The sequence below is a fragment of the Strongylocentrotus purpuratus genome, unplaced genomic scaffold (assembly GCF_000002235.5).
Source record: "Strongylocentrotus purpuratus isolate Spur 01 unplaced genomic scaffold, Spur_5.0 spur5_scaffold_8, whole genome shotgun sequence".
NCBI classification, from domain to species: domain Eukaryota; kingdom Metazoa; phylum Echinodermata; class Echinoidea; order Camarodonta; family Strongylocentrotidae; genus Strongylocentrotus; species Strongylocentrotus purpuratus.
In genome coordinates, this window is record NW_022145614.1 from 9,995,830 (window position 1) to 10,021,765 (window position 25,936).

The 25,936-nt window shown below is 38.5% G+C and overlaps 2 protein-coding genes across 5 annotated transcripts in view; both read right to left on the reverse strand.

The window, feature by feature from the left end:
• Nucleotides 1-12,128, reverse strand: part of LOC576450 — a 75,548-nt gene extending 63,420 nt beyond the window's left edge. Inside the window, exon 1 of the mRNA XM_776757.5 lies at nt 11,658-12,128. Within this exon, the coding sequence (XP_781850.4) occupies nt 11,658-12,128 (471 nt within the window). The remainder of the gene's footprint in view (nt 1-11,657) is intronic.
• Nucleotides 12,129-17,860: 5,732 nt separating this feature from the next.
• Nucleotides 17,861-22,039, reverse strand: LOC115920285. Of its 4 annotated transcripts, none has more exons than XM_030975785.1 (2): nt 21,046-22,039; nt 17,861-18,998 (listed from the first exon to the last, which is right to left on the reverse strand). In XM_030975785.1, the coding sequence occupies exon 2, from the start codon at nt 18,967-18,969 to the stop codon at nt 17,992-17,994; it is 978 nt and encodes a 325-aa protein (XP_030831645.1). In that variant the 5' UTR covers nt 18,970-18,998; nt 21,046-22,039; the 3' UTR covers nt 17,861-17,991. The 4 variants fall into 2 exon arrangements, with proteins under 4 accessions (XP_030831645.1, XP_030831648.1, XP_030831646.1 ...); XM_030975786.1 differs by having other exon boundaries at nt 17,861-19,007.
• Between the last annotated feature and the right edge of the window lie 3,897 nt (nt 22,040-25,936).

The following is a 25,936-nucleotide window of genomic DNA, read 5'->3' on the forward strand; positions in this document are numbered from 1 at the left end:
AAGGGTACGTAGGAAAATTTGTTTGTCGAGGCCGTGAAAGGTAAATAGCAAGGGGGCCGCGCTGAATATGTTCCAGCAACAATTGCTTCGCTATCAATTTCCTACACTAAACATGCTAACCGAATCTCTAACGTTGACCCTGGTCCCAACAATTTGCCTTAAACAAAACCTAATCGTAAACCTTTCCTAAAACCCAAATGCAACCCTAACCCTAGCTTTATTATACCTTTGACGAATCAAAGCCTGGAGGCGTTATTTTTTTCTGCGGCACAGATTGGGTTAGGTGCGTGTTGAGCCTATGGGACAGTTTAGGGTTAGGGTTAGGGTTAGGGTTAGGGTTAAATCAAGACCTCTTTTTTTTTTTTAAGCCCCAATCTGTGCCGCAGAAAAAAATGACGCAGCCCGGAGCTAATGTCGCAAGGAGAAAATGTCGGAGTACCAGAAACTGACCACTGAATATATTTATGTGGTCTTTCTAGACAGCACGAGTGATAAACTGCCAAGGTGTCGGTTATAAAACGATGTACTTAAGAACATTGATCGAGACCGAATGTACGCCATGTTATTAAAATTAAGTGCATCATTAGAACCATCATTGTTAAGGTGTAATGGATTGCCATTAATTGTTAAGGTGTCAGATAAAAGGGTTTGGTTGTAGTTTAGAGCATGGATTAGAATTGAATACGGGCATGCACGTAAACAATGTGTTCCTACGATGATTAAGATGAATTTGATTAAAGAGTGGTAAACTGTAATACAATGCCCTTGTTATTCAGGTGTCTGCAGCTTATTATGGAAGGGTTCGATATAGTATAGAACAAGATGGGATATATGCCTGCGTTGTGGGAATGTTTTAAGTATAGAGGAACTCGAGAAGCTTGGAACCGTGAACAACTCTAGCGCTTGGACGTGCAGCACAGTCCTATATTGACTGATTGCGTACCACGGTTTTGGTGAATTGTTTCTTGCAAGTACTTTGTTATGGTTGGACTGTTTGGGGTTCTAAATTGGTAAAAGCAGAAGTGGCTCTTGATCTGAAACGATCAAAATACAGGTATGGTACATGTATACCTACTGTAATACGCTGAGGCATGGAAGATCAAATGGGCCACAGGGTAGAGTGGAAGATCTGGAAGTAGGTTAAGGACTGAGATTGAGAGACTGAGGGAGAGAGAGAGAAAGAGGGGGAGACAGAGAGAGGGAGAGAGAGAGAGAGGGGGGGGAATAGGGGACAGTGAGAGAAAGAGGGATATAGAGAGACAGATAGACAGAGATAGAGACAGACAGACACATACAGAGAGGAAGAAAAGGAGATGGGGTAGAGAGAAAGAGAGAGAGAGGGAGAGACAGAGAGACAGATAGACAGAAAGAGAGAGAGAGAGAGAGAGAGAAAGAGATGGAAGAGCAAACGACGATACTGTCTCCATCTGCAAATTGCTCTGTTCTGTCACTCTTATCAAACTCCAAAATTATAAAGTCTGAATCACTCATCACATACAAAGAGCAAACAAACTTTGCTAATGTCCGACAGCAGGACTTAATTACTCTCAGCAATTTCATCCAACGTCCATTGTAAACGGCGTTTACAATTGTCATTAGCATGAGTCAATTTCTAAGCGTTGCCTAACAACGTCGAAAGAGTTGAAGAGAGAGAGAGAGAGGTGGTGACGTATTGAAATTTCCTGGATACTAATAGGATAGATCGAGTGGCTGTTATAGGTCAAGTCAAATTCATTCCTAGTTACTCGTCCGGACTTCCCGACTATGAGGAGGAGATTCCATGTTGTTAAATAGTTTATATACGACATTTTAAATGTACATAATAAAAATGCTATTGGGTCAATTTCAACGCAAAATTTCTCAATTCGAATTGTCGTTGGTACATGGCACTATACAGAGACTAAAAGCAAGGTTAAAGTGCATTTTAATTTTTTAAAAAATCCCTTTCTTTTAACCTCATTGTCTAGATCTCCTCAGATTCTTATATATTGAATTTCAGAACAAATATATAAATTAACAATAAAATGGAGGATGGACGAGTAAAGGAAGGAGGACGAGATAAGAACCTAAAACTTATTCTATTCGGCCTTATGCGTCTGGTTGACAAGACTTGCAACTTAGTTATTCCGTTGTTTTTTACATGTTTACAGATAATACACATTATTTTTTGTAACGCGATTACAATGTAAAATAAACCGTTGAGAAAGTTGGGTTAGGTAGAACTAATATTTTCAGAGATTTTGAAATCATGAAGGTGATAAGATATAAACTAAATTGTGCTGAAAATCAGATACAGTTAAAATCAATGCAGCGAATATAGGTATGTGGGACTACACACACATGTTTGGTCAAAATTGAAAAGCTGTTTCTAGTTATATTTCGAATATCTGAGCGATGAAGAAGGAATCCATTTCAGAGGACATTCATATGTGAATTCCCCACAAGAATGGGAAGCTCGCAAATTATTTGTATCGCCTTTGCCAAAAAGTCAAACTTCTCATTAATGAGATTGATCCTATAAAGGGTGGTGATGGATTGTATCAAGACAAGGTGGATGCACTGTCTCGAAGATGGGACGGTTTGCGGGAAAAGAACCTTTCACACTTGGCAGTCAGTGACACGGCTACGTGGGAAGACGGGAGGGGGCACGGGGGCACTTGCATCCCCTATCGCATCGGAAGACAAAAAGAGGGGGTAAGGAACACTATAATGCAATATCAGACCCCCCTCCCACACTACATAACATGAACCGGTGGCTATATTAATTTGTATTTCAACAACCTGTAGTACAAGAGATGTACCCCCCCCCCCGCCAATGATACATCATGCTCCAAGCTATGCCGCTGGCTCTCTCTCTCTCTCTCTCTCTCTCTCTCTCTCTCTCTCTCTCTCTCTCTCTCTCTCTCTTTATCTCTCACTCTCTCTCTCACTATTCATGTGAAAGCCTTGCATGGCACCTGTAATATAGCCTTCAAGGAAAATATAAACGGTATAGATTACCACAATAGTTAAACACGTAAACGTTACGAAATGATAACAATTATAACACGCAACATTATCTAATGATTCTAAGTATTTTTAACATCCCAAACTAACAAACCTTTCCAAGGATAGTTATTTTTGGCTGATCACGAGGCCTACCAGCAGAAATATGACAGTCCACTTGTGTAACTACTTAGCCTATATCTTTTCAAAAACTTTTTTGTGTTTACTTCATTTTCTTACGAAAATGAAAGAGGTTTGTGCCATCACGGCCATGTGATCACGTATTAGTTTCATATTGTGTTTGGAAGGAAAATGTGAATATCTTTTTTTCTTCAGTATATCTTGTTCTACTACTGTTTGCGATGTATCGAATTTCAAAATGTTAAAAAGAAGGGGATTCTTACTGGAAAAAAAAGAAGAAGAAATTATTAACAATGATTTGGATTTTAATATTCGAGTCTGACTCCCTGTTCAACAGCGACTTTCACACGTAAATCATAATTTTAAGAGTATAATATGAGTAGAAGAAGTCAACAAAAAGAAACAGCTATTTAATATAATGAGCGACTGAAAATTTACATGGAATAGCATTTAAGTTTGACTGCCTGTTCTACAGCAATCTCGCACAACAAACATGATAGAAATTTTAGAGAAATATATGACTATCTTTCTTAAATCAATGTACTATTAAAGGTCGTAATGGATTTAATTAGAAAAGAGATGCGTATTGCAATAAGCACGTGGAAATGATAACAGCATGAATACACTTGAATTGAATTGACTTGAATTGAATGCCGTTTTAATAACGGTTACTTCACAAAACAAGAATAAACATATTGAATGTCATCTTGAACTTTGGTTAACTTATTCAGCGCAGGCCAATATCAACTAGAGACGGTACTGATGAACGCTCGCCCTCAGTTTGACGTTGAAACGGGCAAGGTTGGACGATTTTGTATGGGAGCCTTACAATGGCGGGAGGCGGAAAATGCAAATCAACAAAATATGTCATGTATAGAATGACGACATGGACTTTGTTTCCCATTATATCTTCACTGTTTTTTTTTGTTGCATGCTCGATTGTATTTATCATTGCTTTACCAGATTATTTGCAATTGAAATTTATATTTTATAGTCACAGGTGCGCTATTAAAAGTATAGAATGTTGTATTTATTTGATGATTATTTTTCGTACTATCATGATGTAATCATTGTAAAGGGTTTATTTCGTTCTGTTTAGTTGCCTCCTATTGTACAGCCAAAACAATTTCTTGATGATCATCTCTTCCACTGTCATAGCTGCATTGACACAATAATATTTATATTTCATTTGAATTTTGATGGATGATGATGATTAAATTGAATGAATATTATTTGGAAATACATGTAAACAAATACGTATTTACAGTATGTGACGTATTGAATATCGTCATGAAAGTACATTGATCTATGGCTCCAGCCTACAGACAGTCATAATGAAAGTGCAGACGATTCGCTCAGCCTCGTTCACGAAGTTTCTGTATTACATGAGAAACAAAACAAGTAAAGGTTGAGAAGAAAACAACATCAAGATCTATTCCCTTGCTAATACCTATGTGATGTCACAATGAACTTCGTGTGACCTCACGTGCTGACTTTAGAGTGACGTCACGACACGCGTAGACTCGACCGTGGTTCGAGATCGATACCAGTAATCTGTCGTGTTGAGAGATGACGAGGAAAAGAATGTAATATGACATAGGGATAAAAGAGACCCACACGAATGACACGCACTTCCATGGAAAATGCACTTCTTTTACAAGAAAATTCCAATATTGTACTCTGATTTGTCATTTTCACTGCCACCTTAACATGCTGACTGTCCGATCTCGGTGACACGACATTTGCTCCTGCGACAATTGCTCCGGGCTTTATTTCGTCTAAGATGTAGGGTTAGGGTTAGGGTTTCAATAGGGTTTTATGTTAGGTTTAGGGTTAGGTTTAGGGTAGGGTATAGTGTTGAATCCAGGGTTGAAGTTAGCCATTCGATTAGTGTATGAAATTTACAGCGGAGCAATTGTCGCCGGAGCAAATGTCATGGAATCCCGATCTCGAATTATTATTATTCAAACTTGGAATCTTCTCCTATGGAGTTGAATCCACTTAAAACGATCATAGTCTAACCCATTTAAAACTACTTTAAGTAACTCTGTTGAGGGTAGATTCTACAAACAAAGGGATCTCCAACTACATTATGAACGTGACTTCCTACATTTAACGAGCGTTTAATATCGCACATTCCTGCCTGTGAACTAGGCATTAGGGCCTACATTTCTTTTGCCAAGGTGTACTTCCGATTATTTTTGTACCGAATTATCTGTCGCCCATCTTCCTTTTCTATCTGTGACAGGTGTTCAGACACGATGGCTACGTTCATCGGAGAGTATATAATGGGTTTCTCTGCCAGATTGCAGGAAGAAGGGGTGTCCTGAGGTACGGTGATACCCTTCAGGGAATTTCCGCATCTTCATGAGCCCACGCGTTGCCTAGCAACGGCGGCTATCGGGGGATGCGGTAGAAGAAGAAAAAAATCCCGTATATAGTCTCGAGGAGCAGACTGCACCTTTGGGAAAAGCACTTGCTATCTCTTGTATGGTAAGTTCATAATCTTTTTAGATGAGTATATTATGAAGTATGAATATAAAGTTCGTTGTGACAAAATCAATCAACAAATTGCACTCCGAAAGGGAATATTGTTTTTCTCGAGGTTTGAGGAAAACAATACCAGCACTAAACTGGACAGAGATACGAAAAATGGAGAAGTAAACGAAAGAAAGAGGGAGAGGTAGGGCGAGGCAAGAGAGGGAGAGGAAGAGGGAGAGGGAGAGAGAGAGAGAGAGAGAGAGAGAGAGAGAGAGAGGGGGAAGAACGAGAGAGAGAGAGAGACATTATAGCACAGAAACAGCAGACGGACAGACCATGGGGAGATAGTCGAAAAGAGAGAGAAAAAAGAGAGAGACGGAGACAGGGAGGGGGCGGGGGCGAGAGGGAGGAGGGTGAGACGTGCAAGGGAGGGAGCGATGGAGAGAAAAAAAGAGAAAGGGGAAAAAGTGACACTGCCAGACGAAAAAGGGTGATAATCATGATAATGTAAGCTAAAATTCCAAAAGAATATATTTACATTGATACGAGGAACTTTGACGTAAAACGTCTATTTTCTACGGCCATAATTATCAAAGAACAGTTCGTCAACAGGCCTACTATGTTTGAAAAAACACTTCGTTGATGTTCAGTGGAAATAATATTGCAGATTTCCTCTTTCTCAATGTATTTTTTTCATTTTCTTTGAATTATTTCGTCAGTCGTTCAACCGTGGACAGAAATTAGAAAGAACATCGGATGAAAAATACCAAATCCAGACCACGGTAAATCATAAAAACTAGGAATTCAGGACAAATAAGGCGGGCTGTCAATCATAAGGTATTCCTTACATTAATGTGATTTATGTGAAGACGAAGACTTTCAACATAGCGATGGCTACTGCTGATTTGAAAGGAACAATACCCAACGTTATAACATCATTATAGACACCCCCTTCTCTCTCTCTCTCTCTCTCTCTCTCTCTCTCTCTCTCTCTCTCTCTCTCTCTCTCTCTCTCTCTCTCTCTCTCTCTCTCTCTCTCTCTCTCTCTCTCTCTCTGTATGTTTTCGTCCTTCTTGATAAGTTGTTTTCAACAATGATAACATGTTTGTCGTTTATTTTTTTAATCTTTTAAAAAATTATCATCAATATTTTTTCTGGATAAAGCCGTATAAAGGCATGATGTAGCGTAGCCTAATTGGCAAATATTATCAAACAGTTATATCATGTACATAGCTCCTTGTAATAATAATGCTATTCTCGAGTCAATAATATTTATTTAGTCAGGAATTAATTCGTCATTTACCTCAGAACGATAAAGGCGAATATTCTATTAAGAGAAATAGGTTATGCCAGTCAAAATCCACATTTGCAGTTAGTACAAAAATACATGGCATCGAAATAATATCTGGCTACACCCAAAAAGCAAACACAGAACAAAACAACAACAACATATTTTAACGTACTTGTGTGGCTTAGAAATTCACTTCGGTGAAAAATAATGTTTTCGGATCAAAAGTGGATTTGAAAGTAAGTAAACAGCTTACCGACGACGGGCAGAGAAGATAAAAGCTCTCATACCACTTAAATCGTATCGACGTTAACGTTACAGCTTTATAGGGCAACGGGAGTTATGTTAAAATGGGTTTTTGATGATGTGGGCGCTTCAGATGTAGTTAGGATAAACTATTTTGGGAACATCCAAGACATTCGATAACAATGATATATTATTTACAGTGCCGGAGTAGATTTGAAACAGGTTTGCATTATTCTTGCATTGTGTGTTTTTATGAGTACTTCTGAATAACCACCCCCTCTTTTTCTGTTATCCATAGTTATCTCTTGTAGTTGTATTCTTCTTCGTTTCGCTCAGGTATGGATGTCATGTCTCCCACTTGACTCAAACGTAATTTCTCTATACAATCTTGTTGCTGATCCCCAAATATCTTCTTCTTTTTTTGTTCTTGGAAGATGCATGCCATACTGAGAACATCCCATTGGGGACAACATTATGAAGTAAAGAAAAAGATTTTCATGACATTTCAGCGTACGACAAATTAATGGGACTGCTTTCCCCAAATTACGTTACAATGGAAAATTAAGCTCGGAGATTTAGACAGATTTTCGATTTCAGCGTGCTTTCTGAATTTTGTTCCTGTTCCTGAAATTTAATCAACATTTTAGCTATGGTCCTGTTTCAAAAGTTTAACTTGTACAATGGTTGGATCATGTAGACTAATCGACCTATATGCAAATTGGAATGTTTTGCGAACCGCCTTTCTTCATCGTTCTCTCTCTCTCTCTCCCTTTTTCTTCCTTTGCGGTTGCACGATTATTTTCAACGAAATTCAGTGCCTTATCGCTCACCCCTTTCGAAAAGAAAAAAAACGTCGCGACGGTTCGAGTCGTTATATAGGAACATTAAATATCACTCAGCCGAGTGGGATTACTGTACGTGACAACCGTGCGGAGGAAAATAAACCTGCATGAGCCAAGACGTCACAGGCAGGACGATTTTCACGCCAAATTCACAAGAAAACATGTACGCGCCTTTGAGCTGTCAGACGACGACAAAACGACGATACCGAACAGGAAATTAAAATTCTGCCCAACAACGATAGAATAAACACGTTGATTGACAAATGTTCTGTAAACATTTCGATTTTTTTTTTTATAAATTACTTTCCTTCTTCATAATTACTAGTTAACCTTGACAAGAGGAGAGTGGTTTCTCCACAGAGTGAAGATAAAAGGGAAATCTCCCCCCAAATTTCGATTGTTTCTTTCCTTCTTCAAACTTCCAAGAAGTAAGTACGTGCGAGGCTACCTGTTGTCAATTCCTTGAGACTCCATCTTGAAGAAACTAGTTTACACGCTTGTAGAACACGTTAGAATTTATATCATGTGGAAATAATAACGTGAACAAATCATATTGATACTGAAAACACGATTTGATATACTAGGTGAGGATAAAGACACTATACATGTATTACACAAATTTTGTGCTGGTTTTGCTAATCACATTTCCATCAATTAACAATGAAAATATTCGCCTTCTACGTCATTTTGACTATCACACGACCTCTTATTCTTTTTAATTTAGCTTCAACTTGGCTGGGAATTTAGTTACATTTTAGGGAGAGAGAGAAAGAGGAGACAGATAGGAATTAAGAAAATAAAAAGAGATACAATGGAAAGAGAAAGAGACAGAAGTAGAGAGGAAAAAAAGGAAGCACGAAATAAAGAGAACAAGAGACGGGCAGACAGAGTAACAAAGAGAGAGAGAGAGAGAGAGGGGGGGGGGAGAGAGAGAGAGAGAGAAAATGAAGAAAAAGATGGGAAATTCAAAAACCTCATCTGCTGTTCATCACGTTGATTGAATTAACCGGATCAAAGAGATCAGCGCAGAGGCCTTAAGAATATAATTGGAAATATAATGCAATAACAAAATTCCCTTCTTATCAATTTGAAAATTAAAAGTGTATCGGAGGGTTTTCCCGACCAAGTCATCGACGATGGAGCACAGTGGTCTTTCGTCAGAATGAATGGCGAAAAGGTTTATTTTTGAAGAAGATTAAAAGCAACTGAGGGAAGAATTGGATTAATACTAAACACTGTAAAACGTGGTACACTGTAGTAAATGTTATCAAGAGTATAAAGAGAACCATTCACTCAACTATTTAAACTTCGACGGCCAAATTCACAGGGATAAACATTACTATCATTCCATCGGAAAAGTGACAAAAAGTCAAGCGACTACCCAGTCCAAAATCATTCCAAACAATCACGTCTTTACCCCTTGTAAGAGGTTCGAAAGTGCCAATTCGATCGGTCAACAATTATGGATTTAACTGTTTCAAGATCTGTCTCATCTTTGCACGTCCAAACCTTCCTCGTATTCTCCATATTTTGAGAATGTTGTCTTTTAAGACGGATTTCTTAACCCTCCCAAGACAAAGGATAATGCACATGACGCATTAATATTAATACAGTGTTAAATATACTCTACAGGTTTGGACACATTCAATTTATACTTTCCGAAATATTAAATTGTAACCATTTTTCAGCCGTTTTTTGATTTTCCTCTCCTATTCATGGGTCTTTGACAGCACGTACTAAATTTCATGAACTATGAATTTACTCTTCTAAGGCTATATGTAGTTCGTGGTTCATGGGCGTCGAAATGTATCCTGAGATAGGTCAAGGAACATTCATGCGTCAATAGAAAGGGAAAAAAAAGTTACATTGCCCCAACTAAACTCATCACTTTCTATGTAGTTAGCTCACGTTTTTTTAAAGGTAAAGGCCAGTTATGGTCATGCTATTGCATTGTGAAAGAAACGTTGTGGAATCGATCAGAAAAGGTTGATCATCTAGCATCTAGCATCTGCAAGGTTCTGGAATCATCAAAATGATAAGAAATTTGGCACATTCTTCATAAAGTTACAAGCACTATACACAGAAAGATGTATATGGGACTTCCCTATATCTCTCACAGACCATGAGAAAAACAAATTTACCAAATATATGAATTAGTAGGCGGTTTCCCGGCAATTTTTTTATCATCATGTATTAGTCAAAACATATTCTTTCACATGATTGGTAATGAGAGCTTCCATTTCATTTTTTGAAATTGGGGCGTTTCCAATACTGGTCTTTACCTTTAATGTTAAAGAAAGTTGAGGAAATGTTGAAAGTGGCTCGGGTGCTCGGTGTTGTCTGGAAACATTACACGGATACACGACAATAACAGGTAACGAAACGTCGGCCGATTTCCGGGGCATTGACATTTCAAAGTGATATTCAACTCATTCGGGGTTTGACGCAAAATGGTTTGGCTACTATACGGATTGCAAAACAATTTTTTAAAACAAAAATGTAAAACATAGAGTGACAATTTTATACTAAAAATAGACATTTAAAGACTAGTGTGGTCATGACTGTTTTGATGCAATTCGAAAACATGGTAAAGGGAATTCGAAGAAAAAAAAGGTAAAAGGGGCATTTCTAAAACAATGACCCACAGTCATTCGATTGCAAATTTCCGACATAATCTTATGCATAAAGAACTTTGCAAAAATGGTTTCATTTGAAAATGATAGAGTACATTTAGCCTTGTCTGAGACTTCAATATTACATTTCAGTACTGTGTGTGTGTGTGTAATTAGGCTTGTACAGACGTGTATCATTCATGTATGATTATTTACGTCTGGGGACCGACCTTTAACGTCACCATCCGAAAGACGTACGTTTCATGCCAAAACATTTAAGCATGTGAAGTGCAAAAAGAAAAAAACAATATGACTTCCTAAAGGGTGCAGACGGTTCAAACGCAACTACGGACGTCATCATGAGGTATATTACATTACTCATTAAAAAAGCATAGTGAATTATAATCACTTCGGGACTGTATGAATGTACATTAATATGTCAAGTTCACGCACTGGCCGGGTGGAACAACTATGATAGAGCTGATAACGTCCTGTAGCGCATGTAACTCGATCGCAAAGACTTTCGATAAATGAACCTGAGGGCAAACGCAATGGCCTGCAGTGCATCATTCATTGAAATGGGATACGTTAAAACAGCATGATTTCCTTAAGCAATATAATGGGGCATTCAAATTGCCCTGGAGTTGTTTTCATGAAAGACTTTACGATCATCGTGTTACAATCTTAAGAATTTGATTTCTGACGTTTCTGGAATACGTTAATGTACGTTGCACATGAGGCGTTAATTGCCTGCGTTATAGGACGGCTTCAATGACTTTAAGTCATTGTGTTAGGCCGTCTCTGACGCACCAAGTCGTAAGTGAGAGTCGCATCGTACAAACAGTTATTGCAAAGTGAACGGTGCAAACATTGCGTTGTATTACTGGCGTATGCGCTAATTGGCTTCACCGACTCGATTAGCGCAGGTAATGACGTAGTGGGCAATGACGCCTCGTATGCAACGGGAATGAGACAATCTATAACACTAAATAAATCATTAAAAAAAAACCTTGGACTTCAGCGAATCTTTTAAAGAGTTTACGAACGGGCTCATGTGCTTACCTTGGTCCCTAGTTTAATATCCAGAGGAGGTTCGGTTATCTGTTGAAGCAGACTAAGGATGTACTCTTGAAATATACCAATCCTTGTATAGAATCTTTCCTGATGCCAGCATCCTTCCATATTATCAAAATCCACCCCGAGTTTCTTCAAGAATCCCACGGCCCTCGGCTCGATGCCGATCTGGTGCGGCCGATCCATGAGCTGCGATCTCGTCTTCTCCTCGAAGATGGTGATCTTCTTAGCTCGCTTGCTGCGGACGGCCACAAGGGCTGCGGTGAGGCCGACCGGGCCGCAACCGACGACGACCACGTTGAGTTTGCCTCGCCATCGTCGCAGACAATCGTAGGAGCTCTTGCAGGCTATGAAGCAGCCGACGACTAGGAGCGTGGCGAGAATTGTATCGCATGCATCGCCCAGGCCGCCGACACCACGACTCGGTGGTTGAATGACGGGCGATATCTCCACCGTCATATTCGTATTCAGTTGGTGCATCACAAAGTCAATATATCCAACTGTTATTGTGTTCCTGAATATTATGTTTATCCAACGCGGTTAGAGATATAAGCTTTTGAGCTGATGTCTCGTGAGAGATTAAATAATTAATCCTGTACCCGACGATATACAACGTTCCTCGATCTTAAATTCAGCTGGGCATTATACCCATCCAATTAATACTTCAGCGGAAGAAAATAAACAACTCCAAATAATATTATTACGAAACGAACTCTTCCCATACAGGTTTGATTTTTCTGTTATGATGAGAAAATAATATTCGCACTGCAAGCAGACGACAATACAATCCAAAACGCGTTTAACGATAACAGGAGGCGAGATCGGTTTAATGAGCTCATTAATTTCTAATTGATGTCATCTCCCGTCCTTTTAGGAGACCTGTTGACTTGATAACGCTCACTCACGGGCGAAGCTCGACGCTTAGAATAATTGTCTCCCACTTAAGCCATCAAAATATAAATCCTATATTCCAATAGAGAGGTGTACGTCCGTCCGTGGATGCACTCAGACGCTCTTGCAAGGCATGTTTACTGAGTCCCCACATGTCTTGCGAACGAATGAACTTCGACGCAGGCGACACTTCGGCACTGGATGAAAATGCGTTTGCCCGCCTTGGCTGTTTCCCGCTCGTTCGCGCGCTGCGAGTAAATTGACTCCTTCTCCTCAAGAATCCAAGGAGCTTTCTTCCTTGATGAAACATGCAATGTACAGACTATCGAGCAAGGTTGTCTGAAGTGTTCACTGTGATTAGGTAACGTCGGCGTCGTGTAATATCACACTCACATGGAAAAAAATTAGGGCCAAACTATTGTTCTTGACTTGTGATGTTGATGTTTATGTGACTGTCGGGAAAGCTTAACGATAGGCTTTTAAACAGCCTAGAAAATAACGGTTTTTAATTGATGTCTAGGGTGTAAAACGGAAATGCCTTTAACGCATTTGCACTTTTGTATGTGTATGCGGTTCATTTTAACATAACGTCTACGATGAAATATGTTCATAAACTATTTAACGTAATTTCTTTTTGTCCATTTCCCCTTAAAAACCTTTTTTTTCTTTCTATTCTTGGAAGTTTAATACATGTATACATTTTTCAAATATATCAGTATGCCCTCTTCTCTATCTATTGCTCTCTCTCTCTCTCTCTCTCTCCTCTCCCTCCCTCCCTCCCCCTCTCTCTCTCTCTCTCTCCCTTCCTCCCTCTCTCTCCCTTCCTCCCTCTCTCTCTCTCTCCCTCTCTATCTGTCCATCTATCTACCTCTCGCTGTCTTACTACTCTCCTTCCATTTCTTGTAGTTTCCATGTAATTATATCAGGTTTAACGTCTGACCAGACACATGCTGGTAACATATCCCATGTCTGACCATCAGATCATAGTGCTAAAACTAATTTTGACTCCAATGTCGTCCGACCTTTTGTCCGTCAAGATACTAAACATTTCATTTTAGCCTCCTCATTCGAAAGTATAGAGTCAGTGATCTATTCATTTACTTTACCCATAGAAGATAATGTTACCAGTACGTTGAATAACAAGGTATATGTTGTACTGTTAGTCGTAAACTGAGAGCAGGTACCCGTCTTAATGCACTTAGAGAGAAACGGGTCAGTTCACATCACTGCATCTTTCTGCCTGACAAACAGAGAGAGAGGGAGGGAGAGAGAAAGACAGAGAGAGAGAGAGAGGTTGGGGGGCAAGAAACCGAGTTCCTTTTTATTATTTTTTTAGACTATCTCGCGGATTAGGTCAAATCTATTTTCTATTCTTTTTTCTATTTCATCCCCTTTCTATTCATACACAGGCACTTTGATCGTGTCTGTAAACTGAATGAATTTCAATGAAATAATACGAATGGCAATATTCATCCTGTTTGTAGAGCATAATGACCGAGTTGTCAATTTAGTATTCTGTAAAGCGGTCTCTATCTCATGAAGATTATCTTCAGACGCTTCCTTACTTAATTTTTTTTATCCGTTTTCTGCCTAAATCGTAAGCAAGTTCTTCTTGGAATAGAGTCGCCCTTTTAAAGATAAACCCCAATATTTAGTATCTCGTCCAAAAAAAAAAAAAACATACAGTACCAAAGTGACATAGGTCAGAAACAGAGGAATCATGTTAGTGCACAATGATTCACATTCGTTGTATCCCTGTTTAATAATATACTGCATGTCATTGGTGATGTGAGCCTAAATTTAGCACAAAGAATTGGAAAAAACGACAATTTGTTAGCTATCAATTGTATTGATTATACGCTACTTTTCACAGCAGGAAAAGTATATTAAGTTGCAACTATCTGTCTATTTATAGCATTGTGTTTTGCATTGGGGCAATTCCACGGTAACGGAAGGACACTCAGACAAGATTTTTGAACTTCAGGTTCATACTAAAAGAACTGTTTTATTAGTATAAGATGTGAAACAGTACAGATATAATACCTATATAAGTGCCTTTAATTCTCCCCCAAAAAATTGTCATTATAGTTAAGTAGTTTAAGAATGTGCATATTAATTATCTCGGTAACGGAAGGACATAAAAATGGACATGGTTTTTTCCAGTTAATTAGTGTTTATCCAAACTTTGTGAAGTTGATGAAGCTTTCCACTTGACTGAAACACATTTTGTTCCCCATAGTTTAATACATACTAATAAAACATTTCTTTTAGTATGAACCTGAAGTTCAAAAATCTTGTCTGAGTGTCCTTCCGTTACCGTGGAATTGCCCATTGTTGTATATGATAGGATACGTGGGCGCCGTGAAACAATTGCTAAAGTGAGCAAGATGGCGTGCCACTGATTTATAGGAGAGTTTGGCCAACCCGGTTCGAGTTTGTAGTATCTCTTTGGTACAATTCAGCGATTATTGTTCTTGGGCAAGCACAAAACAACTCAATAAACGTCATTGTGACCAACTGAAACCAAAAAGTTGGCCAAACTCTGTGTGTAGATCGCTCAGGTGATGTCTACTTGTATGTAATGGCATGGAATATGCCTGGGCGTTTAAATGATTGGTACAAAATAAAATATAAAAAAAGTGGGGATGCTTAAGCCCTCCTCCTCCCCTCCTCCCCCCCCCCCCCCCCCTTCTTCCACGGCCCTCTAATTTCCATTACTCGTAACATTATTAACCAGTTTTAACAAATATTTTTTTTATGAATATTTGTATTTCTTTAACTCCAGATATCTGTTTGTTAAACATACAATTTATTGCTGAATTGTTTTGTTAATTGAGGGAGTTTTAGGAACAAAATCAATGTCATTTAGAGGGATTTTGCTACGACTAGATAGTTTAATAGTAGTAGTATTCAACATGTTCAGAATCATTCCAGTTTAGGCTCTTTAGAAGTAGTCCGTAAAGTTGCATTATTTAATGACCTTTTTTATGAGTACCTTTAAAGATGAAGTTGAGTTCTGGTCATGCGATTGCATTGTGAAAGAAACGGTGTGGAATCGACCAGAAAAGGTTGATCATCTAGCATATAAGAATTTGTGTGTATTGCAAGGTTCTGGAATCATCAAAATGATAAGAAATTTGGCCAAGTCTTGGTAAAGTTACAAACACTGTACACAGAAAGATGTATATGGGACGACACTTTTACGATGTTACATGCCATATTTAGAATATGAAGGTATTAGAAGAGCCATGCTTTTCAGGGAACATGTCTTATCTGATGTTCTTCCACACTTATAATAAGAATGATAACGCTCACAAATTATTTTTCACCTCTTCCCAGAACTCAACCTTCTCTTTAAATTCGATATTCCGTGAAGGGACGTTAGCCTGGAAAAGTTTGCTCCAACACGCATAATATGAGCACATCTGGAGTATGACTTGTTTTTGTTGTTTTTCAACGCAAAGTTGTAAGAAAGGTCAAATTATCAATCGAAGAATAATGTCATGTTTGGTCTTAATTTGGAAAACATTCATCAGACCAGCAGAATTTCTTTTCTCCAGACAGTGTGACATGAAGGCTTGCAGCAATGATGGATAAACGTCAGGCAATCTTCTTCTTTTTACCTCAGAAAAAAAGTGAACTCCATTAAAAAATCTGTGAAAGAGAGACAAAGTGTAAGTGTTCAATGAGAAAACATATGGAAAGTATGGCATTAAAATTTGTTTGTATGAATTCATTAGAATATAGTTCTCTTCTAGGTAATAATAATTCTAAACTCATCAACAACATCATGTCTGGCAGAGGAAAGAGTGGAAAGGCCCGCACCAAGGCAAAGACGCGCTCTTAATAATAAATTATTTATTTCACTATTTTCAACACAAGACTGAAAATTGCGTTACCATGGAGAATTCTTTGTGACGACAAATATGATTTAGAAAAAAAAAGTCTTATGAATACAACGTTGAGTTATTCAAGTATCATGAATACACGTTGGAGAATAAAGGTTTTAATTAAATTAATATTTTCTTGTGTGTGTTTTTAATCATCCCGTTTTGATTTGGTCAAGCCTGATCATCATGAAATGAACAGTATAACAGTTATCTGACGAAGTGGGAAATTAAATTTGTCTGACAATAAATTTCCTCTACACGAAACAAAACAGACAGTGACAAAATTCAAAACATAGAAAGATGATAATTGCTGTGTAATCTCTAACATGTTGTAAGTATTTGCAAAGATTCTCGTCATCTCCTTAACTAATGTATTGACTGTAAACACAAGATGCACGCTTTCAGACATCCAAATTATAGACTTAACCTTTCCCCCCTCTAATCTCAAGAAATAAACAGGAGCGTATATTATGCTTCATTAGGAGATGCAGAGGTAAGTAATTAAGTGACCGATATTTGAAAGGCAAACTCTTTGTTTAGAGACCCATATTTAAGATTCAGAGGTCGAAGAGACGTTATGTTCATTATCGATAATGGAAGGTCATTGATCCTCTTTTCTTTTCCCCCTCTCACCCCCTTCTCTCTCAGTCTCTCTCTCTCTCTCTCTCTCTCTCTCTCTCTCTCTCTCTCTCTCTCTCTCTCTCTCTCTCTCTCTCTCTCTCTCTCTCTCTCTCTCTCTCTCTCTCTCTCTCTCTCTCTCTCTCTCTCTCTCTCTCTCTCTCTCTCTCTCTCTCTCTCTCTCTCTCTCTCTCTCTCTCTCTCTCTCTCTCTCTCTCTCTCTCTCTCTCTCTCTCTCTCTCTCTCCCTCTCTCCCTCCCTCCCTCCCTCTCCCTCTCTCTCTCTCTCTCTCTCTCTCTCTTTCCCTCTCTCTCCCTCTCCCTCTCTCTCTCTCTCTGTTTGTCAGACAGAAAGTTGCAGTGATGTGAACTGACCCGTTTCTCTCTTAAGTGCATCAAGACGGGTACCTGTTCTCAGTTTACGACTTAACGGTACAACATATACCTTGTTATTCAAAGTACTGGTAACATTATCTTGTATATTCTCATCCTTCATTACTCAGTTAATGACTCACAGATTACATCAATAACAATCTTTATGGAAAAGCCTGCCAGACCGACCTAGATGTAAAAAAGCACGGGTGCATTTCCTTGTAGCACACTGAACAATTTAACAAAAAAAATATTTAACAATCTATTCCAATTTAATCCGTCTCAAGATTTAAATGATCATCTTTCTTGAATATCCTTTATGTCGAATATCCCTTTCTGATTATTTAACAAAACATAATCACTTAACCGTTATTTGCAGAAAAAATGTATTACATGAATTCATATAACGATTACTCTTTCCTTTCTTTCATTACTCTTCTTTAATAAAAAAAAAAACATATTGTCGGACATTATATCTGTTTTTCCAAGACAATTCATACTCCACATCCAAAATAAACACGTTTCCTATGATGGAAAACATTCATAATATGCCTAAAGCATTAAGGATTTTGTCACCTCAAGTTTATTATCTAATGTATCTACAACATATCCATCCTTCGCTTTATCTGTCTTCCAACGACCATGTATTTTCCACAATCTGTCTTTAGTTGATGTATTAGCAACCATAGTGGCTCCACCTGCCCTCAGTGAATGCAATCCGAGATTTGCATCCCCACATACTTCTTTCAACAAAGAAATTACCCTCTCTCTAGCTGTCGTGTAACTTAAAGGTTTGTCTTTCCTTATAAGCGCACTAACTCCTTTAGACCTGTATGCCGGTTTAAAGAAAAAATGATTGGAATCTAAAGAAATCCGAGCCACATTGATATACTTCTTTACCATTTTGACCGGACAAGCTTCTGTCACACCGGCACTAATGACTACACTATTACCTTGTCTATACTGATCTGTCTTACTCTTAGCAATATTAAGAGAAATATAATCATCATAAATTGACACATCATTACACTTCAAAGATCTTGCTTCATCATATCTAAGAAACCCCGTGAAACACAAAATTAATAATGTTAAGTCTCTGAGCAAAATTGCGTCCTCTGTATGAACATGCTTCTTACATAGCTCTTTAACTTGATCTGAAGTAACTGGATCTTTCTTGTTTACTTTTTTCTTGCATTGCCGTTTGGCAGATTCCAACAAATTCTTTACAAAACAATTGTCTGTGGGATCCCTGAACCCTCTAAGACTATGAGCCCACTTAATGGCGTATACAGCACCTTCTATGACACTCGATGAATGTCCTTTGTCAATAAGATGAGTCACATATAGGGCGACGTGAATAGATTCAGCTGGAAGAGAATTCCCTCCTTCTGCACTGATGAATAGATCCCATCGGTTAAATGCTGCGAAATACTTCTTGTTTGTGTTTTCGCTTCTCGATTTAATGATATACGATGACATCTGTTCTGCCAGCTGGATGAACTTTGATGACGTAACTTGAGCTCGCTTCATCTCTTCCTTAACGGCGGTCCTTACACCTAGTGCTGTATGTAAAAAATTAAAAACAAATCAAAATGCAATTTCCATTGCAACCATACCAAACCTGTATCTCTGATTACCAAAAATACCGTTATTTCCTCTTCCTTTCTTCGTTATGCCAGAATCAAAAAACTCAACTTCCCTAATAAAGTGCACAAACTCCCCATTATGGCTTATTTTGGGCCAAAAAGGCGCAGATTTCCAAACTGGTACAATGAGAGTACCTTGCGCTTTTTCCTTCATTATTTTTACTATAGTCTGTCCGACTAGTCTTGGTGGCGGCACCCACCAATTTCTGCCTTCCTTCCAACTTTGACTGAAAGCATCAATACCGTTCGTTTGGCTACACCACCATCTGGAGTTGAATTTTGTACATTTAGCATTGTACTCGTTAGCAAATCTATCGATATCATATGGACCCCATTTCGAATCCAAGTATCCGAATATCTCATCTGTGATAAACCAATCATCACTATCTCCTCTCCTACTTAAATTATCAGCTTTGCAATTTGTTTCTCTCCTTATCCATACTGGATATACAGTAATATTGCTAGATTCACATTTATTATGAATACTGATAGCCTGTTCTTGCAATTCACTCTTCTTACTGCCCTTCTTTAGTATAGACACAACATTCTTATTGTCCGTGTTCAACTGAACATTCTGCCCCTTCAGTTCTCTTTCAAATGAAAACAAAGTTCGTTTCATGGCTTCTAATTCTCTCCAAGTGGAGCTCTTAACGGCTTCTACGTTTGACCAACTGCCCACAAGCTCTAAATCTTCTTTCTCGGCTACAAATCCGCCGAAACCTGTTTCAGAAGCATCTGTAAACATGGTATATGCGACAAACGGCAACCTCTTTATCTCTATCCCGTTTATTCTTTCAACATGGTGCGACCAGAATTTCAATTCGTCTTTTGCTTCTCTTCCGACCTTTATCGGTGCCTGCCAACTGGCCTTCGTGTTCAGACTGTTACAAATATTCCTTGTTCTTATTTGAACTATTTGACCCATTGCGGTGTGCATTGAGCTAATTTGACCTGCTACTCTAGCCAATTCCTTCACATGCACTATGTCGTCATTACTTTGCATCCTGTCTAATAGATTCTCTATGTTCTTCTTCAACTTCCCCACTCTTCTCTGAGAGATATACACTTTGTTTTCTGAGGTTACCCAATCTAATCCCAACCACGTCTGTCTCGTTGTGGGATTCCAATTGCATTTTTCCTCCGCTATTAGAAAACCCAACTGTTTTAACTCTTCCCTGATCTGTCTGCTTAGTGTAATAGCAGACATCCTATCTTTGCAAATTACCAAGCCATCATCCAAATACATAATCACATTATTTCCCTGCGATCTCCAATGAGCAATTACAGGTCTTGTCAATTTTGTGAAAATATATCCTGCTGTGGAAATACCAAATGGTAGAACATTGAATATGAAATATCTCTTTTGATCTTCGTAATCCCAAGAGAAACCTAGATAGGTTCTGTGTTCTCTGAATATCTCAACATGATGGTAAGCAGATTTCAAGTCAAAAGTGAACATATAATCATCTTCTTCTATCATTTCCTTTGCTATATCCTCACCTTCATATCTTACCTTTTGCTTAAAAAGATGTGGATTTATGTTTCTACAATCCAGAACTAATCTCGGTTTTTCTTTGTTTCCTGCAACTGTCAGTGGATTTATTACTTCAGGTTTTTGGAAAACTTCAGTAACACATCCTTTCCTTGTTAGATTCTGTATTTCCTTTCCTACAAATTCTGCGTTTTGAATAGCAGACCTATTATTCTTACTTTCGGTTTTCTTGGGGCGAGTTATGAATGGTATTTTATACCCTTCAGAAATGATATCCAATATGAATTCGTTAGTTCCGATTTCTTTCCATTTATCTTTTGCCGATTTAAGCCTTCCAACCGGAGTAACAACTTTGCAATTCTTTTCAGAATTTAGCCTTGACTCTGTGGAGTCATTCTTGTCTGCAAATGCATTCCTCTTATGAACCTTCATATCATTCAACTGAATATCAAATGAATTTTTACTTATCTTTTCATTTCTTGCTTCTCTGCTTGATGCCAGCTCCCTGCATTCGAACCTCCAATGCCCGAATTTACCACAGGCGAAGCATGCTCCCGTTTTCCTCTTGAAATCCCATCCCTCTGTCTTGGAGCTAGGATTTGACCATGGCCTTGAAGACTGCTGAGATGCTGGTTGACGATCTGTTGGATAGGGACGTATCTGATTGCGTGAAGCTATCTTCCTTCGAGGCGCTTGATTCATCTTGCGTTTCGCTCTGGCCTCCGCCTTCCAGATTCTTTTCTCGTCGTCCGAATCCCGAGCTAGGCTATTGGTTTCATATTCAGAAACTGTAAGCCATCCGAAAGGTGATTGATCAGCAAGCTTGATGATTTTCTGCCTATGCTCTAAAATGTCTTTACCTTCGGCGATTTTGTTCTGTGCTGCCGTAGAAGCTCTGCTCAAATCTGCGTCTTTCTTCAGCAAAGATTCTGCTTCAGACAACTTCTGATAAACCTTGGTATTGCTCTTGTACTGCTCCTCGTTTCCCTTCTTTTTAAACTTGTACGTCGTGTTGGTTATTTCCTCCATCTTTGATAGCTGTACTTCGCTCATAGCCATTTGTGAATCGTTTATGTCCTTCTGGAAATGATTAAGCTTATCTGAAACAAGCGTTTCTAATTTATCCAGTAATGTATTCTGTGAATCCCTCACTTCGCCGCGGACAAGCTCGGCAATGTCCATCGGCTCCATCGTATAGTAGCTGTCGCTCCTGGCTCGGTCCCCGTAGTCGTGTCGTGTATCTAGTGTCTGACAAAGCTAGAATGGCTACCACGCCCATTTCCCTCTCTTATTATGCCTTTCTGAACATTCCTTTCCTTCTCAAAACAATAACTTACACCTGCCTAAGTTATTCAAACCATCCCGCTTCGCGGAATCGTGGCGTCTCGCCACTCCCATTACGTAATCATTAAACGGATCCGCATATACAACATTTTCCTGCTATACGTTGTACCGCAGGAAAATACAACTATCCGTAGTCCTAAGTGGCTATAGTAAATGAACAGATCACTCTATATTTTCGAATGAAGAGGCTAAAATAAAGTGTTTAGTATCTTGACGGACGAATCAATACACAAGATATCAAATTCTGTTCATACCGCAAGCATATTGACCAATCCCATGTCAGGTAATATCCTTCAACTTTGATGTTTCTCATTTGAATGCGTATTATTAATGACAGCCCCCCCCCCCCCCCACCCACCCCGCAACAAAATCAGTGCCAACCCTCTCTGATTGGAAATCGTACTAAAGACTTGAAGGAAAATAATAACCAAAAATAAAATTCATATCTTTTCAATCTGTCAATGATAGAATAAATAGGACTTATATGAAGCGAAGTTGAAGTTCAACTTTAACTGATTATTAAGTGGTTAATTATTGAGACAACCATGACTTTTAGCCAATACGTACCAATGTCACGGCCAGTAAAAAGGCCAGGTTAAATCACTGGATATTGTTCAGTAATAAGTGATCAACAAGATATCTTGGTCACACTCGCACCAGCAATTAGCACCATTTTGTAATGATCAATTTTCATGTCTGAAATATACGTAATCCTCAATCATACTCGAAAGATTAACAGCAGCATAAGAATCTTTGAAAGGCATGACAATGGCAAAACGTCTTCTTTTGTTTATTTCTCCAATAACGCTCTACTTTAAAACTATAAACGATAATATTTAAAGGATTTCCATCGGTGAACCATGGACCTATTTACATAGGTGAACAGTACAGTATTTTTGGTTGATACAGTACATACAAATTAAGATTTATCTAAACTTGGCCTTGCTCTTCTCGTCCCGATTTATCAGCATTTGTCCAAGCTCAATATGTTCCGCTACGTCATGCTCTGAAAACGATGACAGACCGACGAGTGACCATGACTTGAGGCTTTTTGCTTCTTCTTCTTCTTCTTCTTTCTTCTTCTTAAAAAAGAAATTAGTAATCAGTTCAAGATCACGGTCGTGAGGTCAGAGACGTTAGCGGGTAACAAGGATATGTTGATTTGTGAAGAATGTATGCAATGTTATCCCCACCTACTCTACTAATGAGAAATATCCTTTCGTCGTATGATTCAGATATGATATTTTTAGATGGTGACGTATTCTCCCGGTTTATTTTCACTTCTCTTTTTGTCTCGTCTGTGACCCCCTCGATTCCTTGATTTCATTTCATCTGATTGCTTAAGTATTCTAAATGTTTTGATTATGTTTTGAGGATATGCTCTGGTCAGAATTTTCAAATAGATCAAAAAATAAATTAAAGACAGCATTAAAAGTATTTTTCTTTGCATAAAAAACATTTTAAGTTATTCTTAATTAATTTTCAAGGAATTATAAGATAATCATATCCAACAATCTAAATCAAGAAGACAAATAAAGATGTTGCTGTATATTTCCATGTCAAGTGAAATTGGAGGAATCCGTTAAAAAGCATGGCTTTTATGGTGTGGATCCCTCAACAAATACTGTCATGACAAAGAAACACAAGAATTAAAAACAATTTTAAAAAGGGGGTTGTGTCTACGGAGACTACTGAAGAGAACAGGTATCAACATAATAGACCCCACACACACACACACACACACGCACACACACACACACACACACCACACACACACACACCCACACCCCCCTCTCTCTCTCTCTCTCTCTCTCTCTTTCTCTCTCTCCCTGTGTCTCTCTGTCTCCCTTTCTCAGTCTCTCTGTCAATCTCTGTCTCTATCTATCTCTCTGTCTCTCTATGTCTCTCTCTCTCTCCCTCTCTCTTTGTCTCTCTGTCAATCTCTGTCTCTATCTATCTCTCTCTCTCTATGTCTATATGTCTCTCTGTCTCCCTCTCAGTCTCTATGTCAATCTCTGTCTCTATCTATCTCTCTGTCTCTCTATGTCTCTCTGTCTCCCTCTCTCTTTGTCTCTCTGCCAATCTCTGTCTCTATCTATCTCTCTCTCTCTCTATGTCTCTCTGTCTCCCTCTCTCTTTGTCTCTCTGTCAATCTCTGTCTCTATCTATCTCTCTCTCTCTCTCTATGTCTCTCTGTCTCCCTCTCTCTTTGTCTCTATGTCAATCTCTGTCTCTATCTATCTCTCTCTCTCTCTCTCTCTCTCTCTATGTCTCTCTGTCTCCCTCTCTCTTTGTCTCTCTGTCAATCTCTCTCCCCCCTCTCTCTCTCTCTCTCTGTCAATCTCTGTATCCGTCTCTCTCTCTCTCTCTCTCTCTCTCTCTCTCCCTCTCTCTCTCTCATTCTTCCTGCATCTCTCACTTTTTGAAGGGTTAAAGAAAACTGGCACAACAGATGGTTAAGTTTTCTTCATGCATATGAATTCATATTAGATTGGTACGATTGACTGATTTACTCATATTTTAGAAGTATGATTTGAACTTATTTCTATGTAACAGATGGCAAACATGAGATGTAGAGGGGGAATCGTGATGATTAATGCCCTCCGATGTGACATTCACCATCATGACAAAAATGTAATGATTTATTTCATAATCATGCGATTTATTCAAAATGAAATACGTGTTATTTCTGGAGCTCAGTGCAGGTTGATTAACCAATGTTGATGTCTCATATTTCGTTGGTTCCATGTTTCAAAATGATTCATTGGTATGTTAAAAACCATTGGCTCTGACCCTGGTTCCGAATTCCGCAAGCGGTGGTGGCCCTTGTTGAACCTTCGCAATCTTGTATTTCTTCTTCTCGAAAAAATAACTGTCATTTAAGTCATGCACCGTTGTCGAAGAAAAAATGTATTTCCGCGAGAGATGCCAAACTTTCATCTAAATTCATGTTTCCCCTGCACTTTAATTAATATGGAAAGCGTAGGAGCATAATATATGGGGATACCAATCTGTTGACAGCCCAAAAATTGTATGTCAGAAGTGCACTTGTGCAGTTTCACCTATATAGGCATAACCAATGCAGGGATTTGCTATCTCTAGTATAGTGCTGCACATTAATACAATGTAATAAAACATAATTTTTAAACTTTAAGGCTGAATTTAAAGGTACATGTACTGTCTACAGTCGGATTTCGTCAAGTATTCGAAAAGGCTTACATTTACAGACAGGCAGCAGGATTTATGCAAATCAATTTGAGTATCATTTTATTTACTTTATTTGTTTATCGTCAAGGTGAAGCTCACCTTAGCCTGTATACAAACCTCTATTTCCCTTCGTGAAATCAGAAATTAGCGAAAGCTTTTTACCAAGATTCTATGAACATGGGAAAGGTTCTTTCATGAGAATGATTTATGGCAACGTTTCCAAAATCTATATACATGTAGCCTCACTAAAAGCTTCTTATTGTGTTAACTCTCAAAATATGAATAAAGATGACGAAAACGTTTTTCTAATCTCACATTTTGTAGCCAATTATTCTGTCCGTTACCTGTCTAATTATTTTATCATGTTTGCCTTATTCACCAGGGAAATGTTTCGTCAAGTGTTGCGCCGCGGTAATGCAGGTTTAATAATACAGATGACATTTTCACCACATGGAGAAAATAAAAATGTTTGTTGAAAATCATCTGCTTGATTGCTCCAAGGAGTTTCAAAATGGCAGCAGTCTTTTCTCATTTGAACATAATTTGTGTCAGGTATTCTCTGCACGATCATGATGAACCCCCATGAGAGTGTGGTAATGACATGGGAGCATGGTGGATTGAATGAAGAAAACAAAAATATTATAGAAAAACCGCGATATTCACGAATTGCTGTTGAGTTATTTTGAGAGAGAGTGTGTCTAAAGGTAGAAACTAAAATGATTATGTAGTGATAAAATGTTATATTGGAATTTCCAGATCTAATGCATTGCTGTCAAAATTATACTCTAAACGGATGATATGAACTACT